The sequence below is a fragment of the Leopardus geoffroyi genome, chromosome B2, assembly GCF_018350155.1.
Source record: "Leopardus geoffroyi isolate Oge1 chromosome B2, O.geoffroyi_Oge1_pat1.0, whole genome shotgun sequence".
NCBI lineage: Eukaryota > Metazoa > Chordata > Mammalia > Carnivora > Felidae > Leopardus > Leopardus geoffroyi.
Genome location: NC_059332.1, coordinates 28,619,667 through 28,642,447, shown reverse-complemented (window position 1 = coordinate 28,642,447; position 22,781 = coordinate 28,619,667). Strand labels below are relative to the sequence as shown.

The 22,781-nt window shown below is 41.4% G+C and overlaps 1 protein-coding gene across 4 annotated transcripts; it reads left to right on the top strand.

The window, feature by feature from the left end:
* The first annotated feature begins 3,350 nt into the window (after positions 1–3,350).
* IRF4 (interferon regulatory factor 4) lies at positions 3,351–22,418 on the top strand. Of its 4 annotated transcripts, none has more exons than XM_045497620.1 (9): positions 3,351–3,450; positions 4,791–5,067; positions 6,376–6,562; positions 7,418–7,506; positions 8,221–8,362; positions 10,846–10,953; positions 13,247–13,600; positions 16,387–16,499; positions 18,691–22,418. In XM_045497620.1, exons 2-9 carry the CDS (start codon positions 4,852–4,854, stop codon positions 18,832–18,834), a joined length of 1,353 nt encoding a protein of 450 aa, XP_045353576.1. In that variant the 5' UTR covers positions 3,351–3,450; positions 4,791–4,851; the 3' UTR covers positions 18,835–22,418. The 4 variants fall into 4 exon arrangements, with proteins under 4 accessions (XP_045353576.1, XP_045353574.1, XP_045353577.1 ...); XM_045497618.1 differs by having other exon boundaries at positions 8,218–8,362; XM_045497619.1 differs by having other exon boundaries at positions 3,428–3,450; positions 4,796–5,067; positions 8,218–8,362.
* The last annotated feature ends 363 nt before the right edge of the window (positions 22,419–22,781 follow it).

Sequence of the window (22,781 nt, the reverse complement as noted above, 5' to 3'; positions counted from 1 at the left end):
GCGCCTGGGTGGCTCAGTCGGTTGGGTGACCGACTTCGTCTCAGGTCATGATCTCGCTCCATACTACTTGAGAAAATCAAAGGGTTCTTTAATAAAAGACTAGACATTTATTTTCAAAAGCCCCATTGTATGGATAAGGAAAGAGGTCCACTGAGTCCAAATGGTTTGCCCAGGACACATTCTGACCAACGGTTCTTTCCCCTTGTCTACAGGTATTTAGCTGCCTGTTGCATTAGTATTTCAGAATCAGCCTCTGCTTTGCTCACCAGGAAGTACTGGTTGGGAGATCAAATGAGATAAAGTGTAGGAAACTTCCTTAAATGTTGAATAATAAATGATAATAATCCCAATTTGTTGAACACTTGGGACGTGCCAAGCATTGTGCTAAGCATCATTTCATTATCACAGCACACATTATCACTGGCAAGAAAGCCACTATCTTCATTGTATATATGAAGGTAAGACTTTGGCTAAACAGTTCACCTAAGACTTCATGGATTTGAATCAGATCTAGTAGACCCCCATACTCGAGCATTTAATTATTAATAGTACCATACAATAATTGTGCTATAATATTATATAATGTAATACTATAATACTACATTATATTACTATAGTATTGTAGTAGTGCTGTAGTGCATATTACTATATCACTACAGTATATTGTATATTACTATACTAGTACATGTTATACTATTATATAATATCATTAGTATTACCTATGATACATATAATACTAATATATAGTATTACTATTTATATAATAATACAATAATAGTATAATAATACTGCACTACAAGATGCATAGCTGATGGTAATACTTGACATTGCATACACATATTGCCAAAGAGGAGATATTTATCCTAATGATCCTACATCATAACAACAAAATATTTTATTATTTTCCTGATTTTTACAAATAATTATAAATGTCCTTTAAACTTTTTCAAGGATATAGTTGCTTTGTTTTTAACAGATTATAATGTCACCTCTTTTAAAAAATGAATTAGTAAGAAAATAGGTTTATCAAAAACAAGACTTCAATAATTTATTTTTTGTGCCTAGTATGGGTTTTACAAAATATTTTTCTTGTATATGAATGTGTAGTTTTAAAAGATTGATTTGTTACCACATTGAATTTAAGTAAATTCGACTTTTCTTACACTCTCTTTATGATATTATAAATTGCAAATTGCAATGCTTAACTCAGATTGGGCTCCATTTACAACTTCTGGACAACTCACTGAAATAACCTCCTCACAGAATATAATGATCAGCCTTTGTTTTGGATAGACACTCAAATAACTGATGTCCTATTTATTTTCACTTTTTAACAAGTTGTGACTTTTGAAAATAAATGTCTAGTCTTTTATTAAAGAACCCTTTGATTTTCTCAAGTAGTATGGGGGGGTGGGGTTGCTCAACTTTAAAAACTTTTGTCATTTTTGTTTCAACTATGACTAAGATGTAAGCCTTTGGTGAGTAACTGGCAACTTCTACCTGTTTACTCCCTTCCCTTCCCCAGGGGTAATGAGAACATCAAGAGTTTTAGTGTTTAACATATATTATTCTTTGTATTCTCATCATAAAAAAAAATAGCAGATCAATATGACAAATGAGTAAACCAGAAGATGGCGTTGAAGATTAGCAATCACATTTTACAGCAAGGTAGATGTGAAGTCTCAGAAAGTTTCATGCAGTGACTATTGTTTTGCACTTCTAAACCTGGCACAGAGGACACGTGTAGAAAAATGCAAAAAGCTCATTTGCCATTATTGTTCTTAGCAATCTCTTTCTGTCTGTTGTTTGAGAACACTTTAAGAAAAAGTAACCCATTGATTAAAATGTAATGCAACATGAAGGCAGTGACCTTTTTTTTGCTTTGTTCACGTAAGTATCCTAAGTGCCTACCACAGTCTCTGATAGGTAGCATGTGCTCAAGAAAGTATTTTGTTGAATGAATCAGTGAAAGGAGAAGAAAGGAAGAAAAACAGGTTGTGACTAGAATTTTCTTTGAACACAACTTTGTTGTTTATTACATAGACTCTGATAATGGAAAATTGCTTGGGTGAATAAAAATATGGCATCCTGTTAATTTCTGAGAAAGTCTTTTAGTTGTAGGAAAAGCATACTAAATCTGTGTCTCACTGCCTGTTTTGCTCTAGACTAAACTTAGTTTTATCTTTGAGTAGGAGACATTGACCATATATATAAGTTGAAAAGAGAAAAACTGAGAAGTAAGTGAAATCAAAAGCTTTTCAAAAGTTGCAAGTTGACCTAGGGTGGTGGTGGTCTAAAATCATATAGAAACCAGTGATCTGACGGTTTACCTGAACTTGCTAAGTACATAAACATGCTGGAAGCATCCAAGATGCTCTGGTGAAAGCTTAGTGGGCAGGTGCACAGGGAGTTTAATTTTAACATTAAGGATATCTTGGAAAATTAAGTATTATCACAGTTCGATTTAAATATTATTCCTTTTCTGGACATTTATAACCCACTAGAAATTTGCTTCCTACCAGATTGAGGTTAAAACTATGCCATTTTAAGGTGAACTGAAGTCCAGAGGCAATTAAGTGTTTGGATACTTCAAGACTCCTCCCCCAACTCATTCATGTTGCCATAATTGACTTTGGGGTCTATGCATTGTCTGTCTGAGTCACCTCAAGGCAATTTAATAGATACAAAAGTCTGTAAGCATTTCAAACATGTAGATAGTATTTGAGCCACAGTTTATTGTTCAAAGTATCTGAACCATGTTTTTCTTCTTTTTCTTTTTAATGAGTAGGATGTTCTCTAAACACCTAGGAGGGCAGGGCTGTCAGCAAAAGCTGCGATGCCAAGGGTGCCTCCCACCCACCCTCCGTTCTACAATGTGGACAATTCCTACGTTTTTGGTTACATACTCTGCAGGTGAAGTCCCCGTCACACCAGATTCCCGCTCCTACACGTCCCCCGCAACTTCCCTCCCTAACCACATCGCCCTCGTTTAGCTGTTATTAGTTATCATTAATCGGCCTCCCGCAGGACCTGGCGCTGAGGCGGGGTCCCCATTTTAGTGCCTTGCCCTTTGCGGGAAACCGCCCCAAGTGAGAGTCCCCCAGGCTGCGAACGCCCGACTCGAGTTGCGCTCTCCGCTCACAGCGCGACGAGGGTCGCAGCCAGCGCGAAAGCCTCCAGCCTGGCGGCGGCGGCGGCAGCAGACCCTCCAACACGCACACTCCTTCTATCCTTGGCCCTGGGACTCTCCCGCAGGGCCCCAGTCTTCACTCACAGCGCCCCCCTCGTCCCAACGCGGCAGGCGCATTGGTACCCGCCCAGCCCCGCCCCAGGCTCCTCCCCAGCGGGGCTTTTAAGCTTTATAAAGTTCCTCTTTCCCATCTCCGATACTTAGTTTCAACAGTTGAACTTGGGACCCACTGCTGCCCTCAGCTACGAGTTTGGGGCGAGGTAAGGCTTGGGGTCGGGCAGGAGCACGGATGTGAGGCTGGCACTACAGAGAACCGGGAACGCGAGACTAGAGGTCCCGGGGTTCATATCGAGGGCAATGCAGGGAAACCCAGCTTAGGAGGAGGGAGGGAGCATACCCCTTGTGGGAGCTCCGATTCTCACCTCTTCTGCTCTGGGCCCCGGGGCCTCTGTGGGAGCTCCGTGGAGGGCCAGACGGTGCAATGCCCAAGCATTGCCCTCACCACTCTGTGGGCCGGCTCCTCCCAAGCCCGGGAGAGGCCACGCGCTGGATGGGATGGGATAAAGAGACTGGCAGGGCCCCAGGAGTGCCCGAGGCGGGACTATCGAAAGGACTCACGTAGGACTACAGGCTTTCCCTGAGAGGGGACATCCCCTTACTCCCAAGACTTCAGTCTCAGACTCTTTATCCTGTGGCCCTGAAGGGCCCAAACTCACTGTGGCCTCCCGCGCATTTTTCCCCGGCTGGTGGCGGTGGAGGAGGAGCTCCAAATTTGGGCCACTTAGGGCCCTACGCTCTGCTGCCACAACCCCATGCCCTCTGAGAACCCCCCCGGCACCCTCCCCGCCTCCGCTCTCGCTTGCTGGCCTCCGGGGTCCTGCTGATGCTCTGAGCGCCAGAATCTCCATCTACTTGGGTGCGCAGCTCGCCTAGTCGTGACCCGGGTCTCAGCCGCGTGTTGCTCCCAGGGCCCACTAATCCTTGCTAGCTGCAGAGGGCTCAGGGATACTCTTGAGGCAGAGCGCAGGTACTGGAGGAGAAGGCCCAGGCAAGAGTTAACTGGTACTGAGCACCTAGAACGTCCAAACTGCAGACGTTCCCACGTGCGAGATCCGTGGCGCTCGGGGGCCACCAAGGGAATGTGAATGGGAGAGTGGTAGAGAGTGGTAACTGAAAACGAAGGGAGGAATGGACTGGCAACGGTTTGGGAATGGGTAAAGAAGAGCAGGAACTAATAGTGAGCGAGCAAAACGGTGCCAAAGATTGGTGGCGGCTGGATTTTGCAAAGTGCACAAAGGCTAGAGTTGTGTTGCCTGGGCAGCGTTTGGCTTATGGGATGTGTAACAAGAATGGAGAGTCCAGAAGGTGGGGAAGGAGGATGAACTACGCCAGGGGCACGCTGGAGGGGCGGCAATACCGGACGCGCCAAGGGATGAGACAGGGTGCCTTCTCTCAGGGGCCTCTGGCAACACCGACTTTTATAGAGCGCGCTTAGCTGCCTCAGAGACTGCAGTGCCTCGTGGTCAATGCCAGAGGGGTTTGAGAAGGGTGCTCAGAGCGCTGTTCCACGGTGGCTAAAGGCCGGCCCTCTTCTCTGTAGCGCAGAGCTAGAGCAGGAGGCGGATCCTAGGCGCGTGAGGGCGACATTAGGCGCGCTGGGCATGAACCTGGAGGGCAGCGGCCGAGGCGGAGAGTTCGGCATGAGCTCGGTGAGCTGCGGCAACGGGAAACTCCGCCAGTGGCTGATTGACCAGATCGACAGCGGCAAGTACCCAGGGCTGGTGTGGGAGAACGAGGAGAAAAGCATCTTCCGCATCCCCTGGAAGCACGCGGGCAAGCAAGACTACAACCGCGAGGAGGACGCCGCGCTCTTCAAGGTTACTAGCACGAGGGAAGCCCCAGGTGGGGGTGGAGGGAAGGCCCCAGGAACCTGGTGGGTCCCTAACCCAGACTCCATGGCGAACCCTGTAGGCGCCTGACGGTTCTCAGAGGAAAGGGAACCTCGTAGGAAGGACGGGATGGAATGAGACCCGCGGGGCGGGCGGTCCGGGAGCATCAGGTGGCAGTCAATTGGCAGAAGGCTTGAGAGGAGATTTCAACCTTTGTAGTGTTTTTAGAAATGGGGGACTAGGTCCCAATCCTGAGCGTGTGGCATGAGCAGTAGACAGAGAGTCAGATGGCTCCAGCAGCAGGGAAATAAATGTCTGGAGGCTCAGTCCGGGGAGAGCAGCAGTCCAAGGACTCTGACTTGAGTGTTCTTGGTTGCATTTCTGTGATTTTCTCTTTCTGTACCTCTGGATACCTCCTTGCCTTCTTTGGTCAGCATGTGTCTCTCTTTGTCTTGTTTCTTTTCTGTGAACACCCTTAGATGTGCTTGAGTCCACCTCTCTTTTCGTGTCCCTCTCAGTATGTCTGTCTGTCTTTCTCTGTTTCACTGTTTTTCTATGGAGACCTTTCTGGATTTTTTTTTTTTTCTTTAGTTCAATGTCTCTGGTACTGTCTCTATCTTTTAACTCTCTTTGGTCCTTCTTTGTGTTTCTTGCTCTCTGTCTCTGACTCCCTCTTTTCAAGCCTCTCTCCATAGACATGGACATAGACATATTTCTCTAGTTCTCTCTCTCTCTCTCTCTCTCTCTCTCTCTCTCTCTCTCTGTGTGTGTGTGTGTGTATGTGTGTGTGTGTGTGGTGATGATTGTTTTCCCCTAGAGCAGTTTACCCAGTGAAGTGTGCATTAGGGCCCAGCCCCACCACCTGCAGGCAGAGCAGGCAAAGGGGACTTCCTCAGGAATTTGCTCTCAGAATACCTCAGATTGACCGTTCAGACATACTCTATGGGTAGAAGCTCACCCCACAACTCTGCCCCTAGTTCCAGTGTAACTCACTTCAGATACTGAGGGGATGGGCTGATAAGGGCCCCTTTCCAGGGATCCTCCACATCTCACCTACCTTTTATAAATACCTAGAGAATGTTCAAACCACTTGTCTTGAAGTCAGCAATGATAGAGTCCAAGGTGAAAAGTATTATGCCTAGAGTACACCTGGTGTCTTTTTGTCCCATGTTTTGAGCAAAAGTGTAAATCTAAGGCACCTAAGCATCATTCTTTCTTTTAGAAATACAATTCTCAGGTTCTTTTTCTTTTTTTAAGACTTGTATTTTAACTTTTTAATCTCTTCTTTCCTACAAGGCTTGGGCACTATTTAAAGGAAAGTTCCGAGAAGGCATAGATAAGCCAGACCCTCCTACCTGGAAGACACGCTTACGATGTGCTTTGAACAAGAGCAATGACTTTGAGGAACTGGTTGAGAGAAGCCAGCTGGACATCTCAGACCCCTACAAAGTATACAGGATTGTTCCTGAGGGTGCAAAAAAAGGTGGGACTTCCTGGATTGGGGTCACAGAATATAGACAACCACACACTTGTAATGCCTTAATTTCATTCTGAGGATTGATTTGTCTATTATATTTCAAATAGCCTGCCTGCCTCCTGCCTCATGTCCAACCCCGGCAGGCTCTTTGCCAAGTCCTCAGGGCCATAAATTGAAATTCTTGTGGTATTGGTTAGGATATTTCTCAGATTCCAACTCTATACCTGTGGGTGTATATCTATGCATGTGTGTTCATCTGTGTGTGCATATTTTTCAGTTAGTTCTATCGATGTAAGATATAGGCCAAATTTTTCAAACAAAAAACGGAAAACTTGTTTGAAGCTTTATCTTTACTTATCAGTGTTTCATGGTTAACCATTTTGTAGAAAGGAAGCATACATATATCTGTATATTGTTACTATTTTAAGTAAAAAATGTCAACTTTTAGAGTGTACTGTGGTCAGCTGGGATGCTTATTGAAATTCATAACTTCTCTTCCCAAGTTTCTGACCAGTGTGTCAGAGTAGAACCCAAAAATATGCATTTTAAACTAGCCATACAAATTACTTCACTTATGGAACATCTTGCTGGTGGGGCTCTTTATGTGACAAGGTGCATTCACACACAGCATTTCATCTCCTTCTCTACCCTTCCTACATAAGTCAGACCTTGTAGAAACCAGTTTAATGGACAGAACAAGTAATTGCCCATGGTAATTGCTGGAAAAAAAAATGCCTTATTTGTCAACACTGTTATGCATTCTAGGAATTAAACTCTTAGGTATTTTTCTAAGATTTCACTTTTAGTTATGATAGTTCTTTTTTTCACACTTTGCCATTTGTCTTTTGCTCAAATACATAGGAGCAAAGCAGCTCACCCTGGAGGACCCACAGATGACCGTGAGCCACCCCTACACCATGACAGCTCCTTATACCTCACTCCCAGCTCAGGTATGGTGGAGAATGCAGGGATTCTAGAAGGGGAGGCTGGGTCTGGGTGAGGCCATGTGAGCAAGCTAATCCCACATAGCAGGAAAAATACACAAACAAAAACAGCAGCACTTTGTTTTTGCTATTAGTCAATTAGCCAAACCAAATTCCCAATCACTGGATGAATATCTCACTTTCCACCTGGTGTTACTATTAGTGTTGGTCTGAAGGAGAGGAGAGGTGGGTGTATCTGCCTGTTGGTAGAGACTTCTACTGATTCTGAAATCTGGGAAACAGATCTGTTGTGGAAGATGAAACTTTTGGAAGCAATACTTTATCATGTGAAACCACAGGGCAGCTGATCTCTTCAGACTTTTCTGATGTGAATTGCAGCTCTGTTTTATTCACTCTGGTGGGTAAAAGAAGGGAAATTTCCCTGCAGTACTTTTGGTGCCAGGTTTAACCATATGATGAAGCTTTACATAAGTTATTACTTTATAACACTGTCTTCATTGTACTTTTTAATTCTTTGTGGCTACTTTCCACCTAGTGTGATGAGCTATTCACTCCAAAGTCTTTTGAGATGATAAAATTATTTGGCTGTCAGCCAAATAAGAGATTCTGTGAGAAGTTTGAATATAAAAGAATCTGCCGCTCTTTCCCAGAACCAACCAACTGATCTTTGCTGAGCTGGTTGCTTTTCATCTCAGCTTCTCCCTCACGTTCCTTTAGCAGGTTCATAACTACATGATGCCACCCCATGACCGAAGCTGGAGGGAGTACGTCCCTGATCAGCCTCACCCAGAAATCCCATATCAATGTCCTGTAACGTTTGGACCCCGCAGCCACCACTGGCAAGGCCCAGCTTGCGAAAATGGTAAGGAGTGTGCTGGACTGGTTCCTATGCCTGTGGCTGACTCAGCGGAACAATCTGGGCCAAAGAGCCCTGTTCTCTCCTGATCTGTCCTTCTGAGCAGTACCCCAGTTCTTTCCCCTTCTCAGAGCTGCTAGGAAAGACCTCACGTGCAGTGGAGAGAGGGTTTTCTCTCTCCTGCAGGATGGTAAGGCCCTCAGGGGAAGGAATCCAAGGCCTGCTTGCACCAGGATCTGTGCTGGGAACTGCCTTACGTGAGATCTTATTTAAACATCACAGAGATCCATCCCAGGCAGTTAACTGCCCCACATTTTTGAGACAGATACACAGAATATAAGTAATGCCCAAAGTTATCCAGTGAAAGTGAGGGGCTGGGGTTTAATTTCAGATCTCCTAACCCCAAAGGCCAGTCTTTCATTTAAGACAGAAGATGTCAGATATCAAACTGGTTGGCTGTAGTTTTTAAATTATCTGTTGGTTAGGGTAACATTTTTCATCCTCCCTGAAATAGTCTTGGTAAAAAATAATAGATTTTGTTAGTCTTCCCTCCTGGATTGTCCCTTAATGTTGACAGGGCCACATAATCTCACTGGTCTGTTTCTTCCATACTATAGCTGTGCCCAAGCACTCCCTCTATAGGGACACCAGGAGATTATTGAGCTGGTATATTTCTCTTTTTAAAAAAATTTTTTTTTCAACGTTTATTTATTTTGGGGACAGAGAGAGACCGAGCATGAACGGGGGAGGGGCAGAGAGAGGGAGACACAGAATCGGAAACAGGCTCCAGGCTCTGAGCCATCAGCCCAGAGCCCGACGCGGGGCTCGAACTCACGGACCGCGAGATCGTGACCTGGCTGAAGTCGGACGCTTAACCGACTGCGCCACCCAGGTGCCCCATAGTTCTCTTAACCAATAGTGTGCCCATGGAGCACTCGGCTGGCTCAATTGGTAGAGCAGGAGACTCTTGATCTTGGGGTCATGAGTTCAAGCCCCACACTGGGGGTAGAGTTTACTTAAAAAAAAAACAAAACAAAACAATAGTGCACCCATTATAGTTGTTCTTGGGATTAAAGGTGATAGTAAGAATGTAATGAATAAATACTACAAACATAAAATAGTCTCCAGGAGGTGATTAGTGCTGGTATTAGGGCCCAAAGAGCTTTGCTCACTCTGGATTAGATGTGGTCCCATGCCCATAGGAGCTCCCCAGACATCAAAATGAAATCTCTCAGTGGAAGTACTAATCACTAAGAGCAGAGAAAACTTCACACAGTATATTGAATACAGCAAAACACAAGCTTTTAGGACTTTTGAGTTAGTTATTTAAATAGAAATCCTGAGACAGGTAAACACTCAAGTCCTTCTGTATGTTCTAGGAATATTTGGTCCTTCACAATTTAATCTGTTTTTCTAATCATGTTTAGGTTTACCATCACTTAAAATTTGCATTGAGTGGCATGTTTACAAAAAAGCTCAGAATTTGATTTTATTAGCTTTTCAAGAGTGATTTGCAGCAAAGGTTGTTTTCCATATCACAGTGGAGGAGTTAGCTAACTCATTTCTGAAATTCAGACCTATGGCTAGTGCATCAGGCTCTATTGAACTAAGAACTTTATTAACAAGGCAATGCCTCAAACTATACAAAAATATGGAATAGGTAGATATATTTTGAAGCATAGGTGACATTAAGTGAAGTGCCAACAAAATTAGGTTCTATTACATATTATTTCTCTATTAATGTTTAGTGTGACCCAAAGCTACCAGGCTGCCAAGAGACATGGTTCAATTTTCTCCTGAACCCAGAAATAGAAAGCTAAATAAGTGTGAACTAAACAAACTTGTAAGTTTGTAATTGGGCTCTTTGGCATCAGAGCTCAAGTAGACCTGAGCTCACAACTCTACTGTGAACTTGCTACGTGAACAGGAATAAATCTTTCTGAGCCTAGGTTACCCTGTTTATCAGGGTAATTATGGAGGGATGTTGGTCAAAGGGTACTGACTTCCAATTATAAGATAAATAAGTCCTGGAGATCTAAAGTACAACATGGCTATAGTTAACAATACTCTATTCTACTGAAAGCACCTAAAAGAGTAGATCTGGAATGTTCCCAGTATACAACACACACACACACACACACACACACACACGCACACACACACACAATGGCAATTATGTGAGGTGATGAAGGTGTTAACTAACTTAAAAAAAAAAAGAAAGAAAAAATAACAGAGGGATTGTTCCAAGTTTCCTTCCAAAGCTGTGAAAGGCTCCTTCCCCTTTCAGTCTTGTTTTTTCTGATTGGACCTCATCTTGTCTTAGTTCCTGGAGAATGCCAGTGGTCAGTTCTAGAGGGCCCTTGGCCCATCCCTCCCAGGGTTGGTGCACCCCTCAGGGGCTGAGTGGCCATATCCCAGGGAGAGGAGACCTTCCAATGCGTCGGACAGATTCTGTTTAGACATCATCTGATTCTTATTTACAAATGCAGGTTGCCAGGTGACAGGAACCTTTTATGCTTGTGCCCCGCCTGAGTCCCAGGCCCCCGGAATCCCCATAGAGCCAAGCATAAGGTCTGCTGAAGCCTTGGCGCTCTCAGGTGAGTGCAGCGTTCTGTTCTAGAGGCACCCCCAGGAGGCTGGCTTCTGCTGTGACTCCACCTTCACTTTGGGGTAGATTTGATTGGGGTGAGTGTCCCTGAGTACAGCCCATGGACACTGGCTTTCTTCCATCTGGGGCCTCAAGTGGGTGTATACACATCTGACTCCCAACTTGTGTGAATAAGGAACATCATTAGAAAACTTCGCACTAAGAAGCCAGCTTGCTATTCTGATGCCAATTCTAAATGCTGGCTTGAACTGAGTCATTTTAAGGTCTCCATTTGACATCTATCTGAATTTCCAGAAATATGCAAACACCTCAGCTTTACATACTAAGGGCCCTTCTTCAGCCAACATTCTCACAATGTAGTATAATTTCTTAGAAAAATACACAAGGACTTCTCATTTTGAAAAGCTGATCATCCTTCCAGGTTTAGCTGCAAATAGGTCATCCTCTTTGGCATTGAGATCTTCCTCTGAAATTTGACATATCCTACAAAAAATTTAGATTAGATATGATTTTTAAAGTTTTATTTCCCTGCAGTTCAGAGATGTTGCTTATTTTAAGGAAGTCACCTCAAAGCTTACTAAACATATGTGGTATGTGTATATTTATTTTTTAGATAACATTTGGATTGTTTTAAAATGGGACTTGTAATTATATTAAAAATAAGTAACTTAAGCTTCAGAATTCTCACCTGCCCCTGAGGCTTTTTAAAAATCAGATATAGAAAATATAAATTCTCAAGGTTTCAGGGAGTTGTGGGCACCTTTCGCACTTTCAGGTTAACCATTTATTTCTTTTCAGTTCTGAAGTTCTGAATGAGGCTTACTGCCTTTCTTCTTAGATGCTCCTAAATGATGGAGGGGAGATGTTACTGTAAAGAAAGGGTTGTGTCTGTTTTTAGAAACTTTCTAACCCTTCTCTTCAGCACCTAAGACTTGTGTGGGTGCCTGAAAAGTAGGAAATAAACAGCTATTTATATCACTGGGACCTTGTGATTTCTGATGACATTAAATGAAATGAAACCTGCCCTGAAAGTCAACTCAAATGGCCAACACTCACTGTCATCAAGGTACGCTGTCTGAGCTCACTCTCAGCTAGTGTGTTTACAGCAGCAGAAATTGAAGTGGAGAATTGAGACAGTGATGTGGGTTGTTTAAGTCTCAAAACCTTCCATTGAGGAATAAGAGGGTTTTGTGGATTTTTTTTCTTTTTTCGGTATGCGTTATACAGATTAATTATCAACCTTGAGCACATTTGTTGGACAACTGCAATTCCCATTCATTTGAAATCCCATACAGTTATGGGTGGGTAACTGTTGCCTTTCCATAAAGCCCTTTTGCATTTCAGTTAAGGGGCCCTTTGCAAACCTAGCTTGGTCCTTCCAGTTTGTGAAACCTTCAGAAGAAGGTTCTGAAATCAGAAAAATTTCGTAAGTGAACTCATCTTGTTTAATGTTTTAGAAAGCAGTTATTTTCAAGGGATATTTTGAAAGCCTAGTGGGACTTTAGCCTTTGAACATTTTTCTTATTGATTCTTTTCTTTCCACATGAATTAATTTTATTATACAAGTCGTACACATATAGCATAAAAACTAACTTGACAATCGGGAAAGCAAAAATGGAAAAAAAAGTCATTCCCATTATACTTCCTGAAACTTCAACATACATATATGTATATGTGTGTATATATGTATTTTTATGTAAGTGACATCATATTGATATTTTAGAACAGTTTCAGATGTAAAATATTTGTTTATTTTTTGAAACATCATTATATTCTTTTTGCTAGTAGAAATTTAACTTAGGGTTTATTTCCTCCAAAATCAAAACTTATCACCATGCTTAAAGAGGAATTTTTGTTCAGTGGCACATGACTTCGTATTTTAGACATAATTGTCATGACCACTATCATCATCATGAAAACAATGATATAGAAAGTTCGTAAGAGTGATGCTCTCTAATACAAGTCAAACATATGGTGCAGAAAACTAATGTAAGGGGTGCTCCCTCTCCACAAAAATATCTATGGTCACATAAATTTGGAAAATTCTGAGTTCAATAACATTAAGTAGATTTTTGCAGGATTTCTTTAATATTGGTCACTATCTGTGACTCCAGGAGGGAGATGAGGGCATGTAACATTTCCTACACTTCCTTCACTATGGAACTTTCTGCTTTTTATGGAGTATCAAATAAACATGTTCTGGTTGAGTAGTTTGGCATCCTGGTGGGTATCCAATGTTCCTTGGTCCCTTAGCACTGACTTTGAAACCTCTATTTTTACAGACTGTCGACTCCACATCTGTTTGTACTACCGAGAGATCCTGGTGAAAGAGCTAACCACATCTAGCCCTGAAGGGTGTCGGATCTCCCATGGGCATACCTATGACGCCACTAACCTGGACCAGGTCCTTTTCCCCTACCCAGAGGACAATGGCCAGAGGAAAAACATTGAGAAACTTCTGAGTCACCTGGAAAGGGGTGTGGTCCTGTGGATGGCCCCTGATGGGCTTTATGCCAAAAGACTATGCCAGAGCAGAATCTACTGGGATGGGCCCCTGGCACTGTGCAGTGACCGGCCCAACAAGTTGGAGAGGGACCAGACCTGCAAGCTCTTTGACACACAGCAATTTTTAGCAGGTAATACACCAAATTATCTGTTAGAATAGAGCATCCCACACCTGTGAGCCTAAGAGACAGAATAGAGGGGGTGACAGTGTGCCTGCCACAGTGGTTCAAACAGAAGGTCACTCCCACACCAGACAGAGGTCTTCCTTCTATTAACCCCTGAGCCCAGCCAGCATGATCTGAAAATAGATTTCCTGTTTGTTCATCTCTCACCTCTGCCTCTACCACCTGCTCCTCTCCATCAGCAGAGGGGTGTGAGGAGGAGGGAGATTGCTCAAGGGCATTGTGGTTCAGGCTGATATCTTAAAATTCTGGTCTTCAACCAATTGTCACTGACTAATAAAGTTCACACTTTATTGGTAGTATGATCTCAGCAAGCATGTCTGCTGATGTGTCAGCTTTTTTAAGATTCCTAGGAAAGTCATAAAGGTTAGAAGTGTATTGTTAATGTTCTTGGTTCTGAGATGTGTTACCCCTATGCAGATGCCCTCCAGCAGGTGGGACCAAGGATAGAGTATGTGGAACTGATTTTGCAAAAGGGAAATTATGAGAAGGATTTGAGTTATCTCTATGATATGCATGTTTCAAAACATATTTTCTAAAACCAGTAAGTTTTGTTTTTCTAGGTTTGATTTCATAACAGTTAAATTAGCCATAGGCTGGCTTTTGTGAAACCACTTTTGTGAAATTATTGTTGAAGTTTCATCCAGAGTGTTCATTCAGCTATCTATATGGATGATGCCTCCTTTGGAGGGAGAAAGGTGTTCCATTAGCTCCCTTCCACCTTTTTCTGTATCTTATCCTTAAGTTATTCTTTTATAAGTACCCCTTCAGAAATACCCTATGTCTTTGGATTTTCATGTGACTTTACTTTCCCTGAATGTGCTTCTTGATTCAATTCATTTAAAATAAAAATATAAAGCATCTATGTGCTTTGACACCGTTGACATTTGCTTAGCCTTTTGGGTCTAAGTTGCCCAAATTTGTGTAGGCTCATCAAATTCTCTTTAGTGCCCCAAGAAAAATATGTCTCTATATGACTAACCTTTGACTAAGATGTGTGACAAGAGGAAGAGGGAGAACTGAGTTTCTGGTTCCCCGAGGCAGCACCAAGGTGAGAAAAGCATGTGGGCCTGAACACCTCTTCCTCTCTATGAGCTGCAGAACTGGCTCCAAGCCTACACTGTGACTGTTTTGTCCATCCTGGGGTCCCCTGTGGTAATCATGGTGGGCACCCAAGGAAGAGTCAAGAACCACAAAGGGTCATCTTGTCTGTACTTCTTATATCTGCAGTGAAGTCTGAAAGAGCCCTTATGGGGTTGGATCTCCTCATAGATCTCCTCACCAAGACTGTGAATCTTGGTCTCTTTGAATTCAGAAGATGCCACAGGGCTAGGGCTTTAGTTAAGTTGTCCCAGGGGAATGACATTTGCTTCTGTGAGTTTCTCTCATCTTGTATGTTTTAGGAAGGTAGAATCCTCCCATTCTATAGGCAAGAAGAAGGAAGGCATATTCGACCAGCTATGAACATCCTCAAGCTGTGAATTCACTTGCTTAGAATTTAATACTTATCTGCGAGCAAGAATTGTTTTTTCTTCATCTGTAACTAAGGGCTGTGCTTTTTGCTCACTGCAACCTCCTATCTTGAAGTATTCACTGAAGTTCAAGGAAGAACCTGTGAACTTAAAAACTGCAGCTATGTAGACCAGCTTCTGCATAATGAAGGATTCCCACAGAATGTTCTCATGTTATCAAGCACTTGAGGCACAACTTTTTCGGAGAATTGTGCCAACTCGCCACTCTGATTAGCTTGTGTAGGTGTAGTCTCAGACCTCAGTAGTGTGAATGCCTTTTACACATTCTGACTAAGTCAGTTAGGTTTGATTTGAATTCTGGAAGAAAAAAAAAGCAGGAAGTCAAACAGTCCAGTGAGTTAGTTAGAAACTTTTCTTCAGTTGAAAAGAACAGTGGAGATCTTTGATATCTACCCATTCGGGATTTGCAAACTACTAGGGACAGCCCCAAAAGGCAAAGCCCAAGGGTGCATATCTGATCAAGATGCATGCGCACACTGTTCTGCAGAAGTTGTTGCAGCAACCGTGTAAGTGTGTTTTCTTTTGTGGAGGTGACATTTAACTCTAGCGGAAAGGAAAGAATAGGAGCCACAAGAGGCATAAGAATCATCTTGAATGTGGGCAAAGGGACATGGGTCAATGTCAGGGATTGTACACGTGTTGTTTCCACAGTGCTCAGTCTCTGTTTTGAATCCTTAGGGTAGGGATGGTGCCTTCAGGATATACATATCCACAAAGTGGGGACCCCTAGTGCTTCATCACTACCTTTCTCATTTCAAATCAATGTCTGTCCCAGAAGATAGGCAAGAAGTCAGCTGAAAGTCCCACAGTTTAGGCTTAGTGCCAAGTAGGACACAGACGCCCATAACTGGTGCTTGGTCTCCAAGATAATGTGAAGATTTTCAGTGATGCCTCAGTCACAGAAAGGTCCCTCTCTTGGGTCAATGCTGCAAAGCAAGGTTCTTAATCTGCAGGGCATATTTCCCCTAAAGAATCAAGTGAAAGCTGGAGCCCTCTCAGGAAAAGCACACATATGAACATATAGATGAAATTCTGTATCTGGGGTCTAAAAGTTAAGAACCCCGCTTAGAGAAATAAACAATACTCACTCTTATTTTAGTTTTCCAGATCAATGGTAAACTTTTGCTTCCTCCTTTAACCTGTCCTGTTCAGTGATGGTTTCTGATCAGGTTAATTTTTTTTTTTATTGTGGGGCTTCTCCAGAGCTACAAGCATTTGCTCACCATGGCCGTCCCCTGCCAAGATTCCAGGTAACTCTGTGCTTTGGGGAAGAGTTTCCAGATCCTCAGAGGCAAAGGAAGCTCATCACTGCTCACGTGAGTATTTAGTCACATTCAAATGATTGAATTTCCCTGTTTTCCATTAAGGGCAGGGTCCCAGTTAGGAAAGTCTCAAAGGAAAAGTAAATGTTAAGTGACTTGGGAAAATTATGAGGGAGGAAGCAGGGCCCAGTGAATGGTGCAGGGAGCACAGCCCAGAGACCCATTTATTTTTCCCAGCCCTAGAGGTCTACTAATCACAAACCTGCAAACATGGGCTTTATTTGTTCCATCTTGTGTATTGATCAAGACATTGTCCTATTTTCATTTTATAAGGATCTAAAAGGACTGGCGGTTATAGTTGCCCTTTAAAATTCTCCATGTTTATGGGGCGCCTGGGTGGCGCAGTCGGTTAAGCGTCCGACTTCAGCCAGGTCACGACTTCAGCCAGGTCACGATCTCGCGGTCCGTGAGTTCGAGCCCCGCGTCGGGCTCTGGGCTGATGGCTCAGAGCCTGGAGCCTGTTTCCGATTCTGTGTCTCCCTCTCTCTCTGCCCCTCCCCCGTTCATGCTCTGTCTCTCTCTGTCCCAAAAATAAATAAACGTTGAAAGAAAAAAAAAAAAAAAAAAAAAAAAGAAAATGATAAAATTCTCCATGTTTAATATTGCTTTTAAAATGCTGTCTAGCTGATCTTCACTTGATGGAGAAGTTTTCCCAAATGGTAAACTATTTACTGACTTATGTATTTTGCAGTTTCTCCAAAAGTTTTCCAAATCCTACTTTATATCTGGATTTTTAGAAATTATTTAACTAGTGGAAACCAAGGGCCATGTATTATTTGAAGGAGTCTCTTTCAAGGAGTTTAAGTAGACCAGACCACTGCAATGTTCTCTAGCAGAGTTGAAAACAGGTTGAACTGCACCAAGTAAACATCTTTTTCATAAAAAAGAAAAGAAAAAAGGTTTATATAGGTCATATTTAGAATAAATTTGCCACAGGAAACAGAGTTTTGAATACCTAAGATTTTTGAATCTGAAAGCTTTATATTGCTACCTAGCTTTGAGAGTTATTAATGGGTCCAGGCAATAAAAAAAAAATTATAACAAATAATAAAAACATTCAGGTCATATTTTAGTTCTGATAGTGTTTCTTGTTGAAAACTGAAATAGCACACTAATTTTAAACACACAGTCCCGCCTCTTGATTGTAAAATCAAAAACCAACCAACCAACCAACAAAAATATGGTCTTTATATATTTTAGAGCTTTGTCATGAATTCTCTCCGGTAATTGATACAATAATTGATATCTTATTAACACCTGACTAAATATACTTGGGATTGATAAATAACATTTCAAAAGTTGGTGGAAAACTCCTGCATCTGTCTGATTTTAAGGGGTTTTTGGATGCACTAGCTCTCCTCTGAGGCAATAGTGGGTCTCTGGGAGTTGTCTGGTATGGAAAAGAAAAATGGGTATGTGTATACCTAGGAGTTCATACTCCTTTTTACTATGGATTTAGTTTATTTTAGGTATTTCATATGAATTATGCTTAAGTTTCTATATCTCAAATGACAGAAAGGCTCAATTTAATGGCTTAGTTGATTGACAAACTATTCAGTTTTCTTAGACGCTGTAAATTAAGGAAATGCTGAAAGCTGAGTTTTTTTTTAGTGAATGTGAACCACACAATAGCCAAACAAGATGAATTTGGGGTTAATTAACCTCTCTTTCCCCATAATAGCAATGCTGTTATTTGATTTTGCTCCTTTTGTTTTCCTTTATTTTAGGTTTAGAAATATACAGATTATGTAAATCATCCAGGAATTGTAAATTGTTCAGGATTTACACCTTCATCCCTGTCAAACTGTGGTTGTGAAAAACTCATTGGCCTAAATTATCCTGAATTATCTCAAACTTCATTAATCATCTCAAACTTCCTTTTAATTTGGCCATTTTACTTGATTTGCTTAGGCTTAAACATAAATTTTAAGTGGCTATTGATTTAAAAGTATCATCTCTGACTTTAACTTCAGTTAAAACCCAGAATGAGTTAGAATCTTTTTAAAGGTTAGTATGTGTAAAGACTAACAAAAAGTTACTTCTTCAGAATGTTTTGATGTGTGTAGCACTTACCTTTGGATTTAACTTTACCATACCTTCAGATATTGAGTTATTTAATTATAAGCCAATTATAGGATGTTAAAAAGAATATTTCAAAAATATCTTTTAAAATTTCTTTTTAAAGGTCGAACCTCTACTAGCCAGACAACTATATTATTTTGCTCAGCAGAACAGTGGACATTTCCTGAGGGGCTATGATTTACCTGAACATGTTAGCAGTCCAGAGGATTATCATAGATCTATTCGCCACTCCTCCATTCAAGAATGAAAACCAAGACAAGTGATTTTGTTTCATTTAAACATCTGACTTTGACAGGAACAGCTGATTGAACTCCCTCTTTTTCTTTTGAGAAACTTGGAAACTGGGGCTTCAGTTCAACACTTCAGGAGAATCTCAGCGAGAATGAGTGTAAAAAACCAGCTCCATGTAAATGACAGATGAGCTTATTCCAAAAGGAAGGATGGTCTTCAGGGTCTTCTGTAGACTGCCATCTTTGATAATTACTGTGAAAATTGACCAAAGAAGGTGTTTACATTTACTTAAATGATATCTTTAATTTGATGTGGATTATTTCTTGCTTTAAAACTGAGAAAACTTGTCTTCAGTATTTACCACTAATTAGAAGGATAAAAGTACTTAAGTGCTGTACTATTTCTCAGGGAAGTAATATCTAAATTTGAGGTGGCTCTGCCTACAAAAGAAATGTATTAATGCACATAGGTGATGTTGCTCTTGTAGAAAATGCTTGCTAATAGAAAGGAACAGAATCTTTGACCGAGGTTGGACCACGGGGCCTCCAGCTTTGGGGTGGCTCATCACCTCCGCCCTGGCCTGGGTCTCACCCTATGACAGGCTTCCCTGCCCTGCCTCACACTGTCCCTCCATTTTCTCTATCTTCCTGAATGCCCCTGGAAGCCAGTTGGTATTTTGTGGAACCAAAAAGCATTAGTGCTACACTTGATTAGTATATTTTTGTCTGTTCTACAATCTCATAATGACTGGTTAAGATATTTTTTGTTTGTCTTTTTGTCTGTCATTCTATAGAAATTATTGGTAAAACTATTTTTCTTTAAAGAAGAAAAAAATATCAACAATCCAAATACTAAAGATATATTTTTGAAACTCGGTGACATTTCCCCTCTTATCCTGTTTGTTTTGTTTGGCTATCAGTTAGTTATCCATGACAACACTAAAGAGGAGGAGCCGATGCTTTTCAATTTGGTGAACTCTGTTAGGAAAGATGATGACAGGATTTCACTGATTGCATAACTGCAGACTCAGTGGGCTGTTTTTGCTTATTTTGTATATTATATGCTTCCTCATGCCAATATGGTTTAACAGGGCCTTTACTTGCTTAAGTAAACCTGATCACTTCCTTGTTGATTGTTTTGGAAAAGTACAGATGTTTAGACTGTGATGCTGGCAACTGATATTTTTATCATACTACAAAAAAATTGCTATTACTTTCAGGCCCAGCAAAAGACTTGATAGTTCTCAAATATATACCACTCTTATTCTAATCTATATTTTTTAAATCACTCAACAAACTGTATCCCTTTCATTAGATAGATTATATATAGCCTTTATCCAGTTTAGTAAGCAATGAAGCATTGGAATGTTATATTTTTAACTTTTTAAAAGGAGTTTTTAATAATAACATAATACATATTAACTATGGAAAATGTAAACAGTATAGACAGGCAAAAATGAAGCACATCATCCTTCTTTACTGCAGCCCAAATCCTTCTCCCTAGAAATATCCTCAAGAAGAGTTTGACTTATTCTTCCAGTACACTCCATTTCTCTATACATATGCATCAGCTCAAAAAAACCTCATAGGATCATCTTGCAACCACTTTTATGCAGTGCTCTTTTAACCTAACAATACAGATTTACCTCACTCTTTTTAGAGGCATTGTCATAGAACTCCACCACCGTGCAGTCAGTAGCATAGTTTATGGAATTTCATCAGCCACTAAGAATGAATACACGTGGACAGCAGATTATACTTCATGAATTGCAGTAATTTATACATCTTATAGATGCAAAATGTTTTAGGGTATATTATCCTAAGGACGAATTGGAAACAAAATTAGGAATGGCTGTGACACAGGCCCCACGTGTGTGGCCCTCTTCCCTGGAGAATGTTTAACCCCATCCCAGGACATCAGAGAAGCTCTATGGTGTCAGTCCCAGGGCTGTTTTGTCTTCTGAATTCTCCAAGCAGATGCTTGATTTCAAATGCTGTTGTGTATTCTTTACTGTCTTTTTTTTTTTCATTCTTTCTTTTTTTAATATTAAGCTGCTTTAACACTGGAGTTAAATTTTCTGGAAAATGCTCTTGGCTTGGGCCACTTTACCTTTTCTTATTTTTACTCTCATCTACATTGGCTTTTTTTTTTTTTTTTTTTAATTTGGAAGAATCCAGAGCGGGCATTAGTGAATGAATCATGAAATAATCAGGGTGAAGAATCCCGACAGCTGTCTCAGAACTTTGAAAATGAGTAACTATTCATTCCTTGACTCATTCCTTGACTTGATGAAGTGGGATTAGCAAAGTGGAATTTAGTTTGTTTTCAGTAGAAGATACTATAGAAGAGTTTAGGCATTTATTATGCTAAAAAGCTTTGGATGGCAAGGTTTAAAAATGTGTAAGTCTCATAGGTGCATGTTCTAAGGGCTTATTTCCTGTTCTTTGGATTTAGTAGAACTGGGCAGTAGTTGATGTCTTCTGGAACACTGTAGAGAACCAGGGTGACCATCCCATTTAAAACCCAAACCTTGGAACCCCCTCAGTCCTGGGCAAAACAGGACAGTCACCCTATAGAGAAACCCAGCAAGACTATTGCCTTTGAGCAAAGAAGACACTGTTCTACTGGGAGATAAAATTTATCCTGCATGGAATGAGCAGCAGAACAACATGGTTATCACTAAAGCACCGATATGCCCAGGTTCATGTTTAGAAAAAGGCACACACTGGGCTAGGGTCTAAACAAGGTTTTCTTTGCATGTCACTGTATGTAAACCCCAGAGTTGGACAACTCTGGTGCAGGGTCTGGCATGGGTTTTTGCTTAAGAGGCTGAGCAACAGGTGGACATGCATCCCAAGAGAATCCTTGCTCCTGTGTTGGCTGTACCCATGAACATCAATATTTCTTCCCATCAGTTATTTTTAGCAAAAATTCTTTTAGTTCAACCCCCCTGTTATTTCTCTTTGATCACATTTCTCCCCTTTCTCCAGGTGAATGTTTTTCTGGAAGTGGTGAGCTTCCTTAAGGTCCATATTTTTCTATGTATCTCCTTAGTTTATAATTGACTGGCATCTATTTAAATATTGCAATAGGGCCATTGTGCCATATGTATTGTTCTGCAATTTACTTTTTTCATAGCCCCATTTTTGAGATTGTTCCATGTCAGTGTTCTCATCCATCTCTTGTTAACTGGTGGCAAAAAGCTTGTCACATGATTGCAGTGAAGGTCAATTTTCTTGGTATTTATTTTCACTGCTTTCAGGAAAGCCTGTATGTGAAATGTAGTTGAAGTGAAGGAGAAGAAAGAGGAGATGTGAAAGATAAAAGAAAGGTCAGCAGGCCAATCCTCCTCCAATATAAACTCATATTTTGTTTTAGACTCTTTGAGATGGAAGAAACCTAATGGGTAGTGGGGTTCATTTTGCTGCACCCCATCTGTATAAGTGGATAGGACCAAGCAGCCCCTTGACTTCAATCCAAAGCTATGTTGGTTCCATCTTGCTGCTAGGCCTCCCAGGCAAGGGTGTCTGGAGAACTAGGTAGATCATCTCATGGACAATTGTATATAATCATGCATGAATTTTATTATAAAGACTTTTTTAAAAAGTAATCTGTTGTGAGCTGTGTGTGTGTGTTATTAAACACTCATCTTGATAGCTTTTAAAATACTTCCTCCTTCTGTTGTGTTCTTTCAGAGAGGCTGCCGCAGCAGCCTGCTTCCTTCCTGGTTGTTGTATGGGTCCATAAAATCAGATCGCAAAGTGCTCTGCTTGTTTAAAAAAAACCAGCAAAACTTGTCCCAGCATACAGCAGTTTCTCCAGCCCATGGAAACACATCTAAGGAGAGTATTGAACAATCCTTTCCCTCTTCTCCCTTGTGTATTTTAAAAGGTCTAGTAGACCCAAGGAAATTGTTAATGTTTCCTTTTATATTCATTGCTTCTTTGATTTTGTCGTTGTAGT

Excerpts from the sequence above, each read along its gene's own strand:
- IRF4 (XM_045497618.1), top strand. The coding sequence starts at position 4,852 with ATGAACCTGGAGGGCAGCGGCCGAGGCGGAGAGTTCGGCATGAGCTCG. Across the intron at positions 6,563-7,417 it reads TCCTGAGGGTGCAAAAAAAG|GAGCAAAGCAGCTCACCCTG; the intron begins GTGGGACTTCCT and ends TCAAATACATAG. Across the intron at positions 8,363-10,845 it reads AGGCCCAGCTTGCGAAAATG|GTTGCCAGGTGACAGGAACC; the intron begins GTAAGGAGTGTG and ends TTACAAATGCAG.